At 36.2% G+C, this 18,122-nt stretch overlaps 1 protein-coding gene across 1 annotated transcript in view; it reads right to left on the reverse strand.

Annotated features, from left to right (window-relative positions):
* Window positions 1-5,334: 5,334 nt before the first annotated feature.
* The window catches only part of LOC149194195 (B3 domain-containing protein Os06g0194400-like), a 55,726-nt gene continuing 42,938 nt past the window's right edge, over window positions 5,335-18,122 (reverse strand). Inside the window, exon 7 of the mRNA XM_089407344.1 lies at window positions 5,335-6,121. Coding sequence (XP_089263470.1) covers window positions 5,732-6,121 — 390 coding nt within the window. The 3' untranslated portion in view covers window positions 5,335-5,731. The remainder of the gene's footprint in view (window positions 6,122-18,122) is intronic.

Consider the following 18,122-nt stretch of genomic DNA (forward strand, 5'->3'; position numbering starts at 1 on the left):
CAGAATATGAGTTGAAGTAGTATGATCTAGTTTACTTTGCTTACAATTTTTGAATTGCTTTGAGTTTAATTTTTCTCTTTTTATACAACAGCAAGGATACTGAGCTTCATTGTCACTAGTTCACTGTTTGTTACGTTTTGATTTTCTCTTAGTAATTGATTTCATCATTGCAAGTTTGAAAACCTTTTTGAAAGCTTTGAAGTTTGGAAGTCATTTTAAGGGTCACCATTACTGTGAACACTTATAATCATACTTGACTCTTAGAATAGCTATGTCACATTAGGGAATCAACAAAGATAAACCCAAAAGCAAACTAAAAATCAAAAATGACAAAGAAGTAAAAAATTGGTTATCTTGCATATATAGTACACTTCACTTCAGCAGTTTACGACTCCCGGATTGACAATTTATATAGCAATTTAGGACACACTAAATGACCAAACAATGAACAATGTATCTATGTCCTAATAGATGAAATTGAAGCTAATGTGTTGAGGCATCAATGCTTCTTACCGATTTTCAAATAAGTATGAGACCCCTATGCTTAGTTATGTTGTTAAAACTTGTAGCTTTCATATTTGTGACACATTTGACGAAATCACTATCATGGCTAGTAGGGGTCCAGTTTAGTCCTTGTTGATGTTTTTGCAAATGTATCTTTTTTCTATTGTCAAATCTCATTTTTGAAGGTGTCATTGAGTTCTGGGCAGTGACCTGGGCTCTAGGCCAAAAAAAGTGGCACAAACTCTGGAGTCACAAGCACAACACTTGGAAAAAAAAGTCCCCGAAAGCTCCCTTGCCCTTGTTGTGGGAGCTTCTGGAGCCTCCCAGACGCACCCTTGTCCATATCAAGGGAGCGTCCAAGAATTTTATGCACTCAAACTTAAGTTGGTCTCGGAGGCTAGTTACCTAAGTGGTTGGAATGGTTCCTGGGAATTATGTTGTTTATGTGGAAGGTTTTTGTGATGTGTTCTATCGGTTCCACTTCCTTAACTAACACATACGGAGTCGAATCATATCATAGTAACTTCTCGTCACACGTTTACCCTGGTTGGTCGATTAATTGAGTAGATGTGGGAGGAGGATGTTACCATTACCAATCCACAGAAGCTAAGAAGATCATATTCGAGTCCAGTGGATCCTACTTGCTACAAACAGTTGATTGGGTCCTTGATGTATCTAGTAAATACAACAAGACCTTACATTTGTTTTGCAGTGAATGTCCTTAGTCAGTTTTAAATGGAGCCAAAACATGATCATTGGATTGCAGCCAAGCATATCCTAAGATACTTGCGTGGAACCATACATCATTGCCTCTGGTATACTAGTAATGAAATCCAACTCGTGGGATATACATATTCAAATTGGGGTGGCGGTGAAACAAATAGAAGAAGCACAACAAGTGGATGCTTCAACCTAGGATCTCCCATGGTCTCATGGATGAGCAGAAAGCAAGATACATTTGCTTTGAGTAGTGTTGAAGCTAGGTATGTTGTTGCAAGTGAAGTTTGTTGGGAAGTTGTTTGGCTCAGGAATTTATTATCATATTTGTTTGAAGGACCACTTAGCCCTACATGTATACATTGTGACAATGAAAGTTGTATAAGATTGATAGAATACCCAATGTTTCATGCTAGGACGAAGCATATAAATAATAAGTACCACTACATCAAGAGTCTAGTATGAGATGTAGTCGTGGAGTTGCATTCTATACCTACAGATCAATAGGTAGTAGATATTATGACTAAAGCGTTACCAAACAAGAAGCTTGAGTATTTGGGAGACAAGCTTGATTTGGTGGACATATGTGAATAGTTCTTATCTTTATGGGTCATGCACTAGACTAGGATTAACAGTCGTAAGTCTTAGTGAAGGCCATAAAGAAAGAATGGAGTTTGGAGAATTGGATAAGCATCTAAGGTTGGAACTTCTTATGGATTGTAGAATTTAAGAAAAGAAGTTGTTGACAGATACTCTTTGAGGATGAGGTAGTGCATACAAGATAATAGTCGAAGAGGATCGATGTTCTTTGAGGATTCAGAATTGGGAATCCAAGATAAGAATAGTCCTAAAAGGACATACTTGGTGAACATCCAAATGTGATATGTGCCTTAGAGGTAGTGTCGCAGCTCACGTAAAGCCTCCCAACATAATGCTCTCGAATAAAGATGAGATTATCTAGTTAAGGCCTTCAAGGACAATGTTGGTTATGATATAGATGTTTGCCAAGGATGGCTTGTCAATCTGATTCCTTATAAGAATGCTTCAAGATTAAGATTTTGTGTACCATGTAATGGGGTTATGAATACCCCCCTAGTTATGAGGGAGTGTTGGAAATTGCAACTAGGTTCGGTCTTCATAATGACCTATTTGTAATCATGACATTGTATAATTTGTATAAAGAAAGAAAAAAAAAATGGTATGTTATGTAAAGCATAGGTTGCATACTCAAGTATAACTCAAAAGCATGTTCTACGTGCTTCTAGGTCTTCCTAGGATAAAGTAGAAATAAGGTCATGTATTATAGTCCCATTTAGACTCTTTGTAACAAAGATATTTATTTTCTCAAAAAAAGGCCATTAATTTCTCCCAGAATAATCGGCCCCAATTAAGGACAAGTCAACCTAAAGGAGGGCAATTCAACCCCTCAAGAAGGCTATAAATACAAGGAGCTCGGCCTCATTTGAGTAACTCGCCCATCACAAGTTCAATCTGCATTAGCGAAGGAGGGCTAGAAGGATGAAGAAAAGAAGGAAGAAGAAAAGTTTCTTGGGATAATCTCTCTCTTTGTCCACACATGCGAAGTTAGGGTTTATGTTCAGTTGTAGTCGCAAGAGGTCGATATTCTGAGTAGTTGCAAGGTCAACATTTTGGTGGGAAGTTGCCTTGAAGAAGATCTAGTTGGGGGGCTAACTTGGTGCTTGCAAGAACTTTGGTCTTTAGTCTTTGGGTCTTGGAAGTATCTTTTTGAATAGATTCTATAAGAAGAGAAACATTTTTCTAGGTTTTCCCCTTGGAGAGATTTTGCCCTGGCTTGGAGCCTATATCTTGTGTATTTTGTCTTGTTGTGATCTTCATTGTTTTGATAGTTGTTTGATAAACAAAGATCTAATAAAGTAATAAAAAAGTTAACACACATGACAAGAAATTATCAAGTTAAGAAAATTCATATATAATCTTTGTCTCTTAATTTTCCAAGAGTTGGCTTCTTATTACTTATATTATCTTATTCATCAAACAATTATACAAAACTTCAAAGCATAAAGATCACAAAGAGACAAAACACAAGAAATTAGGCTTCAACCCAAGGCAAAACCCCACAAAGGGGGAAAACCCAAAAAAATCATTCTCTTATAAAAATCATATCAAAATGAGATATCCAAGACCCAAGACCAGGACTACCACAAAGACCCAAGTCAACCCGCCTCCAAGTCTCCTCCAACCAAGTCAAAGTCAACAAAACTCAACATTGGTCGAACCCTCTAAAACTTGGTGAAATCACAAAATTTTCGAACCTACAGTGAAGGACAAATTTTGGACCTGTAATTTTCGCAAAGATGTCATTGAATCTTCACACATGTGAGCATAAACAAGTTGGAAAAACTAAATTTTATCTCTCCTTTGACTTCGACTCTTTTTCTTCTTGTTTTTTGCACAAAAATCGATGTGATATGGTGATGAGTGAATGATCTTCCAAGTGGTCGAGTTAACTTGTATATATCGCTATCCAAGAGAGTCAAACAACTGCCACATAGTGCAAATTGTCTAATGAGGGTCAATTTGGTCTTATGTTGACTATTTGACTCAAAAGAAAAAAGAAAAAAAAATTATTCTTACAAAAAGTCCAAAGGAGACTTGACTCAACTACTTTATTTTGACTCTTAACAAATCCTTTTTGACTCAATTGCCTCTAAGAGCATGAAGAACATGCTTTTGACCAAAAATAAAAATAATAACGATGAAAATAATAAATATATCAATGAAAAAAATTATATTTTATTACACTATGAAGACCAACATTAATTACATTTTTCAAGGAGGTTTTTTTTCCTTTAAAGAATATATATATGTGTGTCTAATTATATGTATTTTAAAGATTTTAGTAAAATTTAAAAAAAAAATATATATATATATATAAGTTATAACAATGATATTTTATAATTTTATATGTAAATTTAACTAATAAACTATAAAACTTAATATTTATAATAATACAAAAAATAAAGATATTTTATAATTTTATGTTTAAATTTAGCAAATAAACATATAAAAACTTAATATTTTTAATAAATTATTTTTAAAAGCTATATATAACTTGTATCACAATAAAATTTTGAAAAAGAAAAAATTTATAAAATATGAAGAAAATTCTTAAGTATATATATATATATATATATATATATATATATATATAAAGAGAGTCGGTTAGCTAAAGTGATCGAGTTCTTGCCGTTAAAGTACATTTGCTATTAAGAGGTCCTAGGTTCAATTCTCTTGACATCTTCGAGGTCAGGCTTTGTGGTTGAGCCAACATAAAGCTATCCCTTTGGGAAAATAAAAAATTATATATATATATATATATATATATATATATATATTAAGAGAGTATTGGGGGTTAGCTAAAGTGGTCTTATATATATATATATATATATATATATATATATATATAAAGAGAGTATTGGGGGTTAGCTAAAGTGGTCGAGTTCTTGTCGTTAAAACACATTTGATATTATGAGGTCCTGGGTGCAATTCTCTCTACACCTTCGGGGTCAGGTTTCATGGTTGAGCCAACATGAAGCTATCCTTTAAGAAAATTAAAAAATTATATATATATATAAACTCTGAATCTATAAAGCGTTTAAAGGAATCAAATTTGTTGAGATGTAAAATTTGCACTAGAAAAAGAGATTGTATCTTGAAAATTTTGATCTCAATACTTGATAAATCCAAAATTAAAATAAATCTATATTAATTGATGTATATATATATATAAACTCCAAATCTGTAAAGAGTTTAGAGGAATCAAATTTGTCATAAAATTTGCATTAAGAAATATATATATATATTAAAAAAAATGATCTCTCAATACTTGATAAATCTAAAATTAAAATAAAATAAAAATAAACTCTCCATAATTGAGAAATCCAAAATTAAAATAATAAAAAAAGACCTTACGATAAATCCAAAAATAAAATAAATCTATCTCAATGGATATTGGATATTGGTATTATTTAGATATTCCTACCTAAACATCCCTGCAACATTTATTTTACTCGACAAGGTTATAATGTAAATGGAATACCTGTATTATCGCAGCACTCATAATACAAAACAAGTGGAAACAACTTTAGCTTTTCTATAAATTATATAGATTGTATTCCTGAGATCTCATCTTTTTGTACGAAGCAGACTGTCAACATGTGCCAAGGATGGAAGCATAGCAGGCAATTAACTCTCAGAGGAAGATATATCCTTTAAGTAAAAAGCACTACAATTATGAAACTGAAGATCATGTAATGTGTTCACAGAAAAACTAACATTTAGTCGCCTCATTGACGCCAACAAGCCACGACATCCATCTTGCTTGTATAGACCTAATGACATCCATCCCTCCATCCATATTACGCTATGAATCCAACATCATAAGAACATGAATAACATCAACAATTCCCCAAGATGGCAGATTTCATCAACATATTTCTTCTGAACCAAGATGGGGAAGATTTACCCTCTATTTCAACCTGCGTCGTTTTGTCTCGCGTGTATTTGTTTCTTCCCTCTTATCAGAACCATTACTCACCATGCCTGCCAACTGATGCACAGCTGTGTTACTATCTAGAGATGCATTTGTAGGCACTGTAATTTTGCTATTGTTTTCATTCGCTGTTTCAAGCATAGGACTCTCTCTTTTCCGTGACTTAGATGGATTTTGTTTAAGTTTTGCCTTTGAATTGGCAGTTTCTTTCTGTGATGGGGGCTTTCTACCTCCCTTTTTCCCTTTTGAATGCTTCTTTTTTCCCTTTTTTGTAGCAGTGGCACTAGATTCTTTTTGCACATCACCATTACTAAGAGGCTTCTTTTTAGAGACTGGTTCAAAATCTTGAGCTTTGGTGACATGTACCTGTGGTGAAAAACATGATATGAGAGACCAAACCAAACATAAGAATATATTACAAGACTTCCATCTAGCAAAACCTAAATATTACAGAAGTAGCGATTTACGACCCTGTTCTTTCTAATTGAAGCCATAAAATTCTTATATTCACTAATATCAGACAAGTTATAAAATTCTAACGGGTCAAATTTAGAAATGATATAACAGAAAGTCTATCTGTGAAATATTTCTTGCTAATGCAAAGTAGTACTTCAACGAATATTTTATATTCGTTTTTAAAATAGCTAACATTTTCAAATTAAAAAGCACCTTACATAAGGCTTCCTGGTCTCAAAACTAAAAGCTTGCAATCTTCAAACTAGAGGTGCAAGTGCGTTATTACTTGAATGAGCAGGGAAATTCTTCAAATAATTGTCTACCTGCTAGTTGCTTGGAATACTACATAATATAGATAAAGAACATAAGACCGATAACTATGACAGGTTTTATTTTTATTTTTGTGCACATTTTCATAAAGACTTCTCATGGTTCGCTTTGCTTGCAAATTGAAGCTCTGCTCATCAGTTATTCATTTCTGGTGCTTCATTATTATATGTTTTAAGTATGAAGCATTGAAATAAAAATCGTGAAGGATTCAATCTTGTCCACCTAAATAAGTAATAATCAACAAATTGAAATAAAGATCGTGAAGGATTCAGTCCCGTCCTTTTCGATTTAACTTACAGCGTACCTATCATGGTACCAGAAATAAAGAATGTGGAGTACATAACATCTATACAAATCTATGGAGTATAAGATATCTGCACAAAGAGTCTAATGTAAAAATACATCTCTCATAGAATATATAACAACTACATATATTATAGATCCATGGAATGCGATATATGCACAACTACATATATTATAGATCCATGGAATGTGATAAATGCACAACTAATCTAAATCTAGAATACGTGGACCTTTAGTAGAGTATAGACGAAAGATGTCTTATTGACATTTCCAAATACATTTATATGATGAGTGAGAACTATTTGTTAGAAATTAGTATTCAGCTACGAATACAATTATGACTACGCTTAACTACTTATAAGGCATATAACAGTTCTACCCCTTTTGGGATGCATCATTCCAAAAGAATGGCTTCAACAAAACAAATATTGAATCATTAGCGATAGACCATAAGTTAGAGATTGGTTCATGCAAAATTTAAAGGTTTTCTTCCTTCAAAAAAGCAAAAAGCAATAAGCTGTATATTACATCATGTAACTTAAAGGTAATATACCCGAACCAGATACAAGTCATGACCCAGTACAATAAATGAAGATCGGACCTAGTTACATTTTCAACACTCCCTCTTAACTAGGGAGGTATCTATCACTGACAACAAGTACAAGGACAGTGCTTCCATTGGAACATAGCATTGTCAACATAGCAAGGCCTTTGAGTAACAAGCTCTATCTCTCAATAGATCAGAGCACAATCCTGGGAGGCTTTACATGGGACACACATGAACTCTCAGGACACATACCCCACCCGAATGTTCACAAGGTATGTCCCTCTAGGACTATTCTTATCTTGGATTCCCAATCCTCAAAAAATTATCAGTGCTCTTTGACCACTCTCCTCTTGGATACCTTGTCAAATCCTCAAAGAGTGTCAGTCACGAGACTACTATCTATCTTGGATTTACAATCCTTAAGGAGTATCAGCCTCAAATGCTTACCCAATCCTCCAGACGCCATTCTCTCCCTATGGCCTTTGCTAAGACTTACGACTATTAATTCTGGTCCTGTGCATGACACATGAAGTAGAGAACCATGTCTGCCACTCCCTCTTAACCAGGGAGGGGTGTCCAATATCAATCATTAGCTACTTGACGGTAGCTCTCAAGGCTTTATCATCATCATCATTATCATCACACGTGTGAGCTTTCTTCAAAAATCATAGAGCCTTCCAAGTGCAACAGTATCATCATCGGCTTGCAAAGGTTGCATCGTCATGAACTAGTCATCATAGAGCTCGAACATGGCTTCCTACGAACATCAGGAAAGTGATCTAGGACACGATTATCGAACCGTCTGCAACCCGCTCTCATATCTATCATCATGGTGTTCAACAGCTCCTTCGGACCAAGTGCCAAGGCAACGACCCATAGCATCAAATCTGTCACCCATACTTCATATAGTAGGATCGCGTAGAGTCTCTCGAGATATCATGTCATCATCGGCATCATGGTCTTTCATCAACAACAGAGCTTTCAGTGGAATCATCCACATCAAGTCTCGACCAGTCATCTAGTTCTGTAGATCAACTCATTATGTTGCAACTGAACCAGCGAGCTACTAAGAGACCTGCTTCACAAGCACATAGAATAGACAACAATGGTGATACCATCATGGTCATTCTTCCTAGAAGAAATCAATCCATGACATCACAGATACATGACCCTCATATAATATTATTCAGTTTGCAACATAACATCAATGTCAGTTGGATGACTATCAAGTACATATATCAAAATTTTATAAAATGCTCAAAACATCACATGCTCTGAACCATGATGCAATGCATTCTATTAATGCAAGTACATGCCCTACTTTAATTTAACGGGATGGAGTGTCATCAGTGGAATTCTTCTCTTCCAGGCATCTACAATTGCATGATTATACTATGAGTCTATCATTAGAGTGCCCACAAGTCCTTACATTTCAAAATATCACATGCTATGAACCATGATGCAATGCATTCTATTAATGCAACTGCATGCCCTAGTTTAATTTAACAGGATGGAGTGTCATCAGTCAAATTCTTCTCTTCCAAGCATCCACAGCTGCATGATTATGCTAAGAATTTATCATTAGAGTGCCCAGAGATCCTTACAGATCCCTCCTTCCATCATGCTTGTCAAAACTGAGGATCTGCACGTCCTTCTTCCTTTATTTCTTGTACCTGCAAAACTTATTGACAAGTATACAATAACAAAAAGCATGATGTTGATTTGTCAATCTAGGGTTAGTGGATGGACTCCTAGGATTTTCAAGTACTAAACCTAGACCAAAGGATCCATATTTGACTCATCAACTTCAACCTTTCATACTTGCCATGAGCCCTAGATTGCACATACACCTTATAAGACTAAGGATTAGGGTTTCTTCGAGGAAACAAGGTAGGGTTTCTGTATGACTAAAGTTTTATCAACAAACTTTTAACAACAAGCCCTAGAGTCATACACTTGACTTACCCTACAACAATTCATGTTGGACCCTTAACAAAATATGTCATACATACCTCAAGGCTACATACATGCTTTTTTGGATGCCATGGTCTCTTCATTGAAGAGCTCGAAATATTCTACCCACTGATCCTGTCTTTGGACTATTATCTTTCCAAAATTAACAAGTTTTTGTTCCTTAGTATTCACCTTGCAGTGCACATGTCTTACACAAGATTGATAGCTACCAATGCTTCTTATACCAAAAAATATCCTCACAAAGACTGTCAACAAGCAATTGTTATATTATTGTCACAAGCATGTGACCTTACCCTCTGCTTGTAGTTTACCTTCCTTGCCACAGTGTGACCAAAGCAATATACAAATTGACCACTTTGGAATGCAAAGGTCCCACAAAAACAATATTCAAAAATTTCCTGGTCTTGCCAAATGCAGGGATTGTCAAGAATTAACTTGCACCAAAATGTCACCGTTGTGGCTTTCCCTTTTCTAAATGTGACCAAATAAATCACTAGACCTTAGAATTAGGGCTTTCAATACAGTGTCTTTGGAGAAAACCCTTAAAATTAATAGAGCTAAACTTCAAGAATGACTCCAATTACACAACTGAAGTCTCCTATGAGCTCAGAAGGAGATAGCAGACCTTGTAGTCGACCTTCGCTCCTATAACAAAGAATACAACTTCCTTTGGATTGCTTGTCAAGGCTTTCGTCTTTCACAATTGACCTTCATATGACCTTGCTCTGGTAAAGATGGATCTGATGGGCTAATCTATTAGTGCTCTTTGGAAACCCTTGCTCTGGGAGAATAGGCCTGTGGCCTAGTTACAATAATTTGGGTTAGAAGGTGAGCACAAAAAACATCGATCTGCCTTTAGGAGGATGCAGATATGAGAGCACTAATAGATTAGCCCTTGAAATTTCTTGAGCATAGCTAGTAGGTCTTCCTCGCTTCAGTGTTGTGTATGGCAACTTTGTCTCTGCAAATAAGGCCTGAGACAATGCCCAGAAAAATGATCTTGATACCTTCACAAACTCATCCTAATTAAAACAAACTTCTGGAAGTGAACTTGATACCTCTCTACCCATTGTTCAAAGCCCTAGCTCTTAAACCATGTTGAGAAATCCTAGGGCAAAATTATTAAGGGTTTAATTAAATTGATTTCTCTTACTGTTTGACAATTTCTTGTGAAATTCAATTAGATCCTTTAGCATTACTTATTAGTTCTATTCATCAAGACAATTGCCAAAATAGAAGATCTCAATGCAAACACAAAAGACACCAAAAGTAGGCTCCAAGCCAAAGCAAAACTCCAAGATGGGAAAACTCATCAATAATCTCTTCCTATAGAATATGTCCAATGAAGACTTCTAAGACCAACACCAAGCCAAAACCCAGGTGATGAGCCAGCCAGCGACACAAACAATATCCCTGCAAAAATGTCATCTGCAAAAACCCTAGTTCCTCCAGGGAACTTGCACATGTGAGCCCAATAAACACAAATTTGTCTTCAAGGCAAGAAGCTAGATTCAATGCTACTGCTAACAATGTTGAAAATTGTAGCGAGTGAAGGTCTTTTGCCTTGTCCAATAGCTAGTGAAGACCTCGATTTTTCCTTCTCCCAATTTAAGTGTGAGCTCATAGGAGACTTCAGTTGTGGTGAGTTAATTTCCATTTTATGGGAATAATCACCACAAGTTCATGTGTAGTGTTGGAGCTTCAGTTAAGTGGAAGTCTTCATCAGTTTGACGACAGGATTGGTTGGCAGTTTGAATTCAAATAGAACGAGTTGGGACTTCAGTTACTGATTGAAAGGACGAGTTATGACTCTAGTGATGATTGGAGAGAGAACTAGTTCGACTCAATTAACTTGTCAATCACAACTTGAGTTCTAAATTTGCACTAGCCTAATTTAGCATGGATCGAATCTATAAAAGAAGAACGAAGGCACAAGGATTTACACAATTATTTTGTGCACGAAGGATTGTAACAAGACAAAGCTCACAAGTTAGTGTGAGAGAGCCTTGATTGCGGAGCGCAGGAATTGTGTCCTAAATAATAGGAATACAAGTGCGCTAGGAAATAGGAGATTGATTGTGCGCAGAGCTTGTGCCCTAAGGAGTAGGAAGTCAAAGCAAGGTTTGTAGAGCAAGTCAAGTTGGCAACAAAAGGATCAATTGTGTGCAGGAACCAAGATCAAGTTGTGATCAAGGAAGGCCAAGATCAATTATATTTGTTTAGTTGTGTGAGAAGCAAAACAGTTTCTCAAAAGATATAGATTGATTTGTAATAGATTCAATTGTTCCAAGGATAATCAATAAAATAGCCACATCAAGCAAGCAAGTTTTCCCTGTTGAGTTTCCTAAGAAAAGTGCATCAATTAATGTGATGTGTTTCTATTCCACTGCATATGAATTGTTAAGAAACTATGTATCTTGGTGAAAGTAAACTAGTTTTAGTTTTCATTTATTCAACTAAGTAGTTGCAAAGTTTCATGGATATTTAGCAAACAATGGGGTAAATGCCCAATGTCACCACAGCCAAAAACCCCCTGCTCTTTACGAACTTTCACCGATGGGAGGAGTCTCGATCAATGTTGCACGACTCGTACTCGTATAATACTTGTCACGGCATTGACTCGTCGACTCATATAAGACTCGGGAACGACCCTTATAAGACTCATATAAGACTCGTCAAAATACCCAAAAAAAAAAACTTAAAATATGGTAAATTTTAACATTTAGATACTGAATAAGAAAACGACTCATGATTCAATAATTAAAATCAAAAATGTCAGCAAGTTCAAAATTCAAATACATGTCATAAATGATAAATGATTGTCTCATAACAATCTTGAGTCTCATCACTCATGGACGACCACACCTAAAATAAGCCCTCGTGGAGCTAGTGGTAACATCAGAAGGATGAAGAACTGTCAGCCAAGTATATTTGGAATCTCCATTTGAGATGGCAAACGAGAGAGATCCTCAGTCTCTTCATCAAGCCAACTCAAATCAAGGGCCTCCTCCTCCACAACCCAATCAGACTCTAAATCAATAGTATCCAATAAAATTACATATGTATCCTTTGGTTGCATTAGTTTTATGAGCATTCAAAGGTTGTAGTAGATAAAAACCAACTTCTCCAACCTCTCATGCTCCAACATGTTTCTCTTTTTGTTGTGGATGTGCTCATACACTGACCAATTGCGATCACAAGAAGAAGAACTGCAGGGTTGACCTAGAACTCTAATGGCGAATTCTTGTAATTGTGGTGCCTCAATCCCACAATCTATCCACCAATGAGCTGTAAAAAATTAACAACAAAGGTTATCAGTTTGCAATGTCAAACATATAAAAGATAACTAGAAAAATTACAAGCTAAGTTCTAACAATTTGCACTTACAAGGCATTTTCTTGTCCTTGAGACGTTGGCTTGAACCGAATCCAAACATGCCAAATGCTTCCTTGTATGTATCTCGTTGTATGTTGATTGTGTTCTGAATATCTTGATCCAGGAACATCTTCTCAATGCATATCATGACACCTTGCATCACCTCAGGTTCTCTTTAAATGTTAGACCCTTCATTATAGAATAAGCTTGGATTGAGATATGTTCCTACTGCATGCAATGGTGAATGTAGTTGCCTATCCCACTTGGAATCAATAATTTGCCATATAGGGAGATATTTAGATTCATTTCCCTTATAGAAAGTCTTGATGGCCTCTTTGGCCCTGTCCATGCCCTCATAAATATATCCTATTGCAAGTTTCTCTCCATCCATCAATCTCAAGACTTTCACAAGGGGCTCAGTGACATTGCTTCTAGTTTTGTGTTGTCTTTCCAAAATATCCATTGTTGGTTACAAAACATTCTTCTCAAAGCTTGGTACTCATACAAAAGGCTTTAGAGGGAAAGAAAGTTTGTAGCAAACCATGTGACAGTTGGGCGACTAAGCTCACCCTGTGTGAATTCCCCCATAAGGTTCAACACCCAAGCATGATTATAAATATACTTGGTAATTTGTTTGCATTCTTGCACAACATCTTGCACCCACTCCAACTTCCCAAAGTCCTCAACTCTATGCAATGGGTAGCGCATGGAGTCCAAAAAATGGTGGGATATTTGGCACAAAGCAACCTTCCAACTGCCACATAATTTGTTGCATTGTCTGTGATTACTTGGACAACATTTGCAACCCCAACTACCTCCACCACATCAGCCAACAATGAAAAAAATCAAATGTGCATCTTTTACATTTGCAGATGCATCAATGGATTTTAGGAACATGGTTCCTTTAGGGCAAGCCACAACAAAATTTATTATTGTTCTACCCCTCTGATTTGTCCACCCATCAAACATAATTGAACACCCTGTAAATTTCCATGAGCTTTTAATGCTCTCCAATTGTTCCTTAACACAGTCAAGCTCCTCATCTAGCTCTTTGCCCCTAAGTGCATTATAAGATGGGGTTTTGTATCCAAGGCCAGCACTTGCAATGGCGTCCACCATGGGCCGATAAAAAATAAACCTTTGCATAGTTGAATGAGATATTGTTATGGTACCGAAACCTCCTCACTGCCATATCTGTCTCCTTTTCTTTTCATTGAAATTGTCCAGGGTTGGTTGAGATCCTGGAGTTGTACGAGGACTGAAGAAAGAAGAGGTTATACTCCTGTTTGCCACAACACTTAAAGGAGTTACCAATACCTGGACTTTGAAACTGTGTTTCACTCTAAGATGAAGATCTACCTATCCCAACAATCTCATCCTTCCTTCTTGCCCTCTTAGAACTTGTTTCTTTAATGGATTCCAAAGCAGCTACCATTTCAATAGTGAATTCATCAGGGCAACTTGGACAACATCCCACACCATTCCCAGGAATTCTGGCTAGGTGGTATTTCAGCCTGTTTATGCCTGCATGCATTGTGGCATTCCAATAATTGCACTTGATATTGTGGCCAATACCAGCAATGATTCGTTGACCACGTGCCCATGTTGGATCACGAGATTGTCTGAAACCCTTTGGTGGCATGGTGACAAAATATGGAAGAAAAAACTAAATTTAAATTTTTTTGGGTTAAAAAAAAATGGTTTTGAATTTCTTTTTTAATTTGCATTTTTTTCTGTTGTGGCTGAGAAACTTAGTCACAGGCAGCCCCAAACATAAAGACAACAACCCACACCATTCCCAAGAATTCTGGCTAGGTGGTATTTCAGCATGTTTATGCCTGCATGCATTGTGGCATTGCATAATTGCACTTGATATTGTGGTCATTAACGGCAATGATTCGTAGACCATGTGCCCATGCCGGATCACGAGATTGTCTAAAACCCTTTGGTGGCATGGTGACAAAATCTGGAAGAAGAAAAAAATAAATTTAAATTTTTTTGGGGTTTTTAAATTTTTTTTTGGTCTTGAATTTTTTTTTTTAATTTGCAATTTTTTTTGGTTGTGGCCGAGTTTCTCAGCCACACAGCGACCCTGTGTGGCTAAGAAACTCAACCACAAGCAGCCCCAAACATAAAAAATAAAAATAAAAATAAAAATTGCAAACATTAAAAAAAAATGAATACATAGAAAACATTCTAACTAAGTTCATGAAGCCTACCTGAAGCTTAGTATGATCTAATGAAGCCTCCTTTAACCTCCTCCAATAGCTCCTTCAGCCTCCTTTAGCCAAACACTCAAATGACAAGTGATTGAGAAATGGAATGGAGAGAGGTGCTTATAAATCATTTTTTTCCCTCCAATTTCCCTTTCCCTCCACCTTATTCCCAAAACAAAACAAAAAAAATCGAAATTCTGAAATGTTTGTGCCTTTTCATGCTCGACGAGCCCTATACAAGTTCGATAAGGGTCTAACGGCCTACCTGCGGATTTGATACGGGTAGTCGGGTCTTATGGAAAACTCGTCGGGTCTGGGTCTAGACCGCAGGTTCTATGCGGGTGACCCGACCCAACATTAGACCCGTCTTTACCCACGGGTTCTATGTGGGTGACCTGGCCCAGTGTTAGACCTGTCCTTACCCGCGGGTTTAATGCTGGTCGTGCTTCACTAGTCCCGATAGAATAGGATCACCTTATAAAAGGTATTCTAAGGTTACGGTGTCAGGTGATAGGCTAGAATCTCTTAAGAAATACTCAAATTTCAGGTATAAGGCTTCACTAAGAAGCCATATGCTTTCTATGAGAGACATAAGAAGAGAATGCACAAAACCTAGGGTTTGTTGAGTTCCTAAAGTCAAGGAAATTAAGAGAAACGGGTTCTTATGATGTACTTCAACAAGTACTAAGCTCATAGATCAAGTAGCCAAGACCTTCCACTTGATGTTTAGGCTCTCAAGTCCCGACAAAACCTCTCCCAAAGGATTTCGCTCTAAGCCCTAGTTAGATGTCCTACCCTTAAGAGGGTCAAAATTTTCAAGAGGAAATTTGTGGATGAAAAATGAGAATGATCACCAAGGTTTTCGATTAGTGCCTTGTCCTTTGGGCATATGGAGTCAAGGAGGCCTACATGTTATAGAATGAGTAACATATGCAATTCTAAACTAGATAGCCTTTCAAAAATTAATTTCAACAAATTAGTGCACAAATAAGCAACAATTCCATACATGCAGCTAGAACAACCCGAAATAGAACAACTCTCCATCTAGCAAACAATCCAAACTACATGCTATAAAATACCTCTCCAAAAACTGATTTATGAATTCCCATGAATTTCTCGCATTGCTACCATAAGAATGATCAACCATAGCCTCAAGCAACAGGGAACTAGAGGGTGGCTGCAATATAAATAAGATCTGAAAAGCTTACGGTTAAGGGCTTCCTGCCCTCTGATAAGAGCTAAAAATTTCTGCAATAGACTAATGATTTGAAACGCTGCCATCCCAAACATATCGCAGAAAACATCTCCTCTTGTTGATTTTTTATGCGAAGTAGAAGTTGTAATTTTAATGTATTATCATTCACATGATTCTCGCATTGCAAGAAATCTTCCCCATTGGTGAGTACATATAATGATAGAAAGATGCTTCACGTACCTTAAATCTTCCCCACGAGACATTAAATCTGAAATTTCACCCAGTAAAACTCTCACTATCAACGTCGTATATTGGATTCTCATGGAAATACCTGCAATCCACATGCCATATACACCTCCCAATCTGAAAAAGAGTATCAATATCTTCAAGATCTTGGCTGACATGTTCTTCTTGACTTGACGAAGCACCTAATTCATCATCTTCCAAGTTTCTCTACAAAATCTGCCCTCTTGAAACCATCAAAAGGCTTGTCCTTAAATTCTAAAACTTAAAGTGAAATGTGGTTTACAAAACCCTTGTCTTCAAGAGAAGTTGGAGTAGATACTTGGACATCTTCATTAGAGTCTTTCACCGTAATTCTCATCACCAAGATCTTCTTTGAAAGGGGACACAATAAGGCCTTCAAGTACTTCCTTTCTTGTGTTAAAATTTGGGTACCAGAGAACAAGTGGTTCCCTAAGGCTTTGATCTTTCGCCAAGGGAAAAGTGTCCAAATTTATTTGTACTTTTCTCCTAAAGTGACTTTATAAGTGGTAAAGCCAATTTAATTTAAAAGTGACTTTGTAAATTGTAAAGTTACATTCTAATTTAAAAGTGACTTTATAAGTGGTAAAGTTACATTCTAATTTAAAGGTGACTTTATAAGTGGTAAAGTTACATTCTAATTTAAAAGTGACCTTATTGAAGTCATTGAAGAACTAGAAAGTGAAAAAGTGACTATGGAAATAAAAAGCTAAGTGGGTATTTATTTAAGTGGGTGAGTTAAAAAAATAGAAAGTGAGAATTAAATGCACATTTGTTTTTATCCCTGTATCTAAATGAATCTCAGCCATTAGATCATAGGGTAACCCAAAAGGTCATTTAGAGGATAAAAGGAGAAGAAAAGAGGAAAATATCAATTCATTCTTTCATGAGCATTTGAGAGAGAGAAAATAGAAAATTTATGAGCAGTGAGGAAGTGAAGGAGAGCAACAAGAAGACATTTCAGCAAATCTAGGCAGCAGCGCTTATTAGCACACATCCCAAGGTAAAATCATACAGCATGAGGAAGGCACAAATATCGAGGAAGAGGGATAGCACAAAAATCAAGGAAAAAGAACAGCAGCAAGGGCACAAATTTCAAGTTAAATTTGGGCACAAATTTCGAGGCATCAATACTGCTAAAATCCGTATGGTCTGTACAGTTTGTACAGCAAGTTCTGGGAATGTTTTTGAGGCAGGGCTACAACATTTAATGTTGTTTTATTGCTAGAAAATTTTCTGTTTTGGTTGTTCGCTGATTAACACGATTTTCGAGAGTTCAAGCACAAAAATCGAGAAAAGTTGTAATTTGTGGTTGATAGAATTTTTACTATGTATTTCAATTTCTCTGTAAAAGCATTTTCAAAAATAAAGAAGAGCTCTCAAACTGGTTATCCCCAAGAGTTGTAGGGGGTTTTTCCAGGGTCACATTGACCAAAAATCACTGTGTTATTTTTTGTGTGTCGCTGTCATAATTTTGTTGTGTTTTATTTCTGCAATTTCAACAGTTGTGAAATCTCTAAATTTTCGTTTTCAAAAAATTGTCATTTTCAGATTTTAGAATTTTTATCATGCTTGAATTTAGAACTAAATGCATGGAGGGATAAGGAAAACTGATAATCGGAGTGGGGATTGAAATTTCTTCATGGTATCAGAGCTTGGTTGGCTGAAAAGCGCAGTTTGAGACAACAAGGTGAAAATTATAGCAAG

This window comes from Pinus tabuliformis, chromosome 2_2 (assembly GCF_031772625.1).
Source record: "Pinus tabuliformis cultivar Carrire ecotype Pingquan chromosome 2_2, CPIR1, whole genome shotgun sequence".
Taxonomy (NCBI): domain Eukaryota; kingdom Viridiplantae; phylum Streptophyta; class Pinopsida; order Pinales; family Pinaceae; genus Pinus; species Pinus tabuliformis.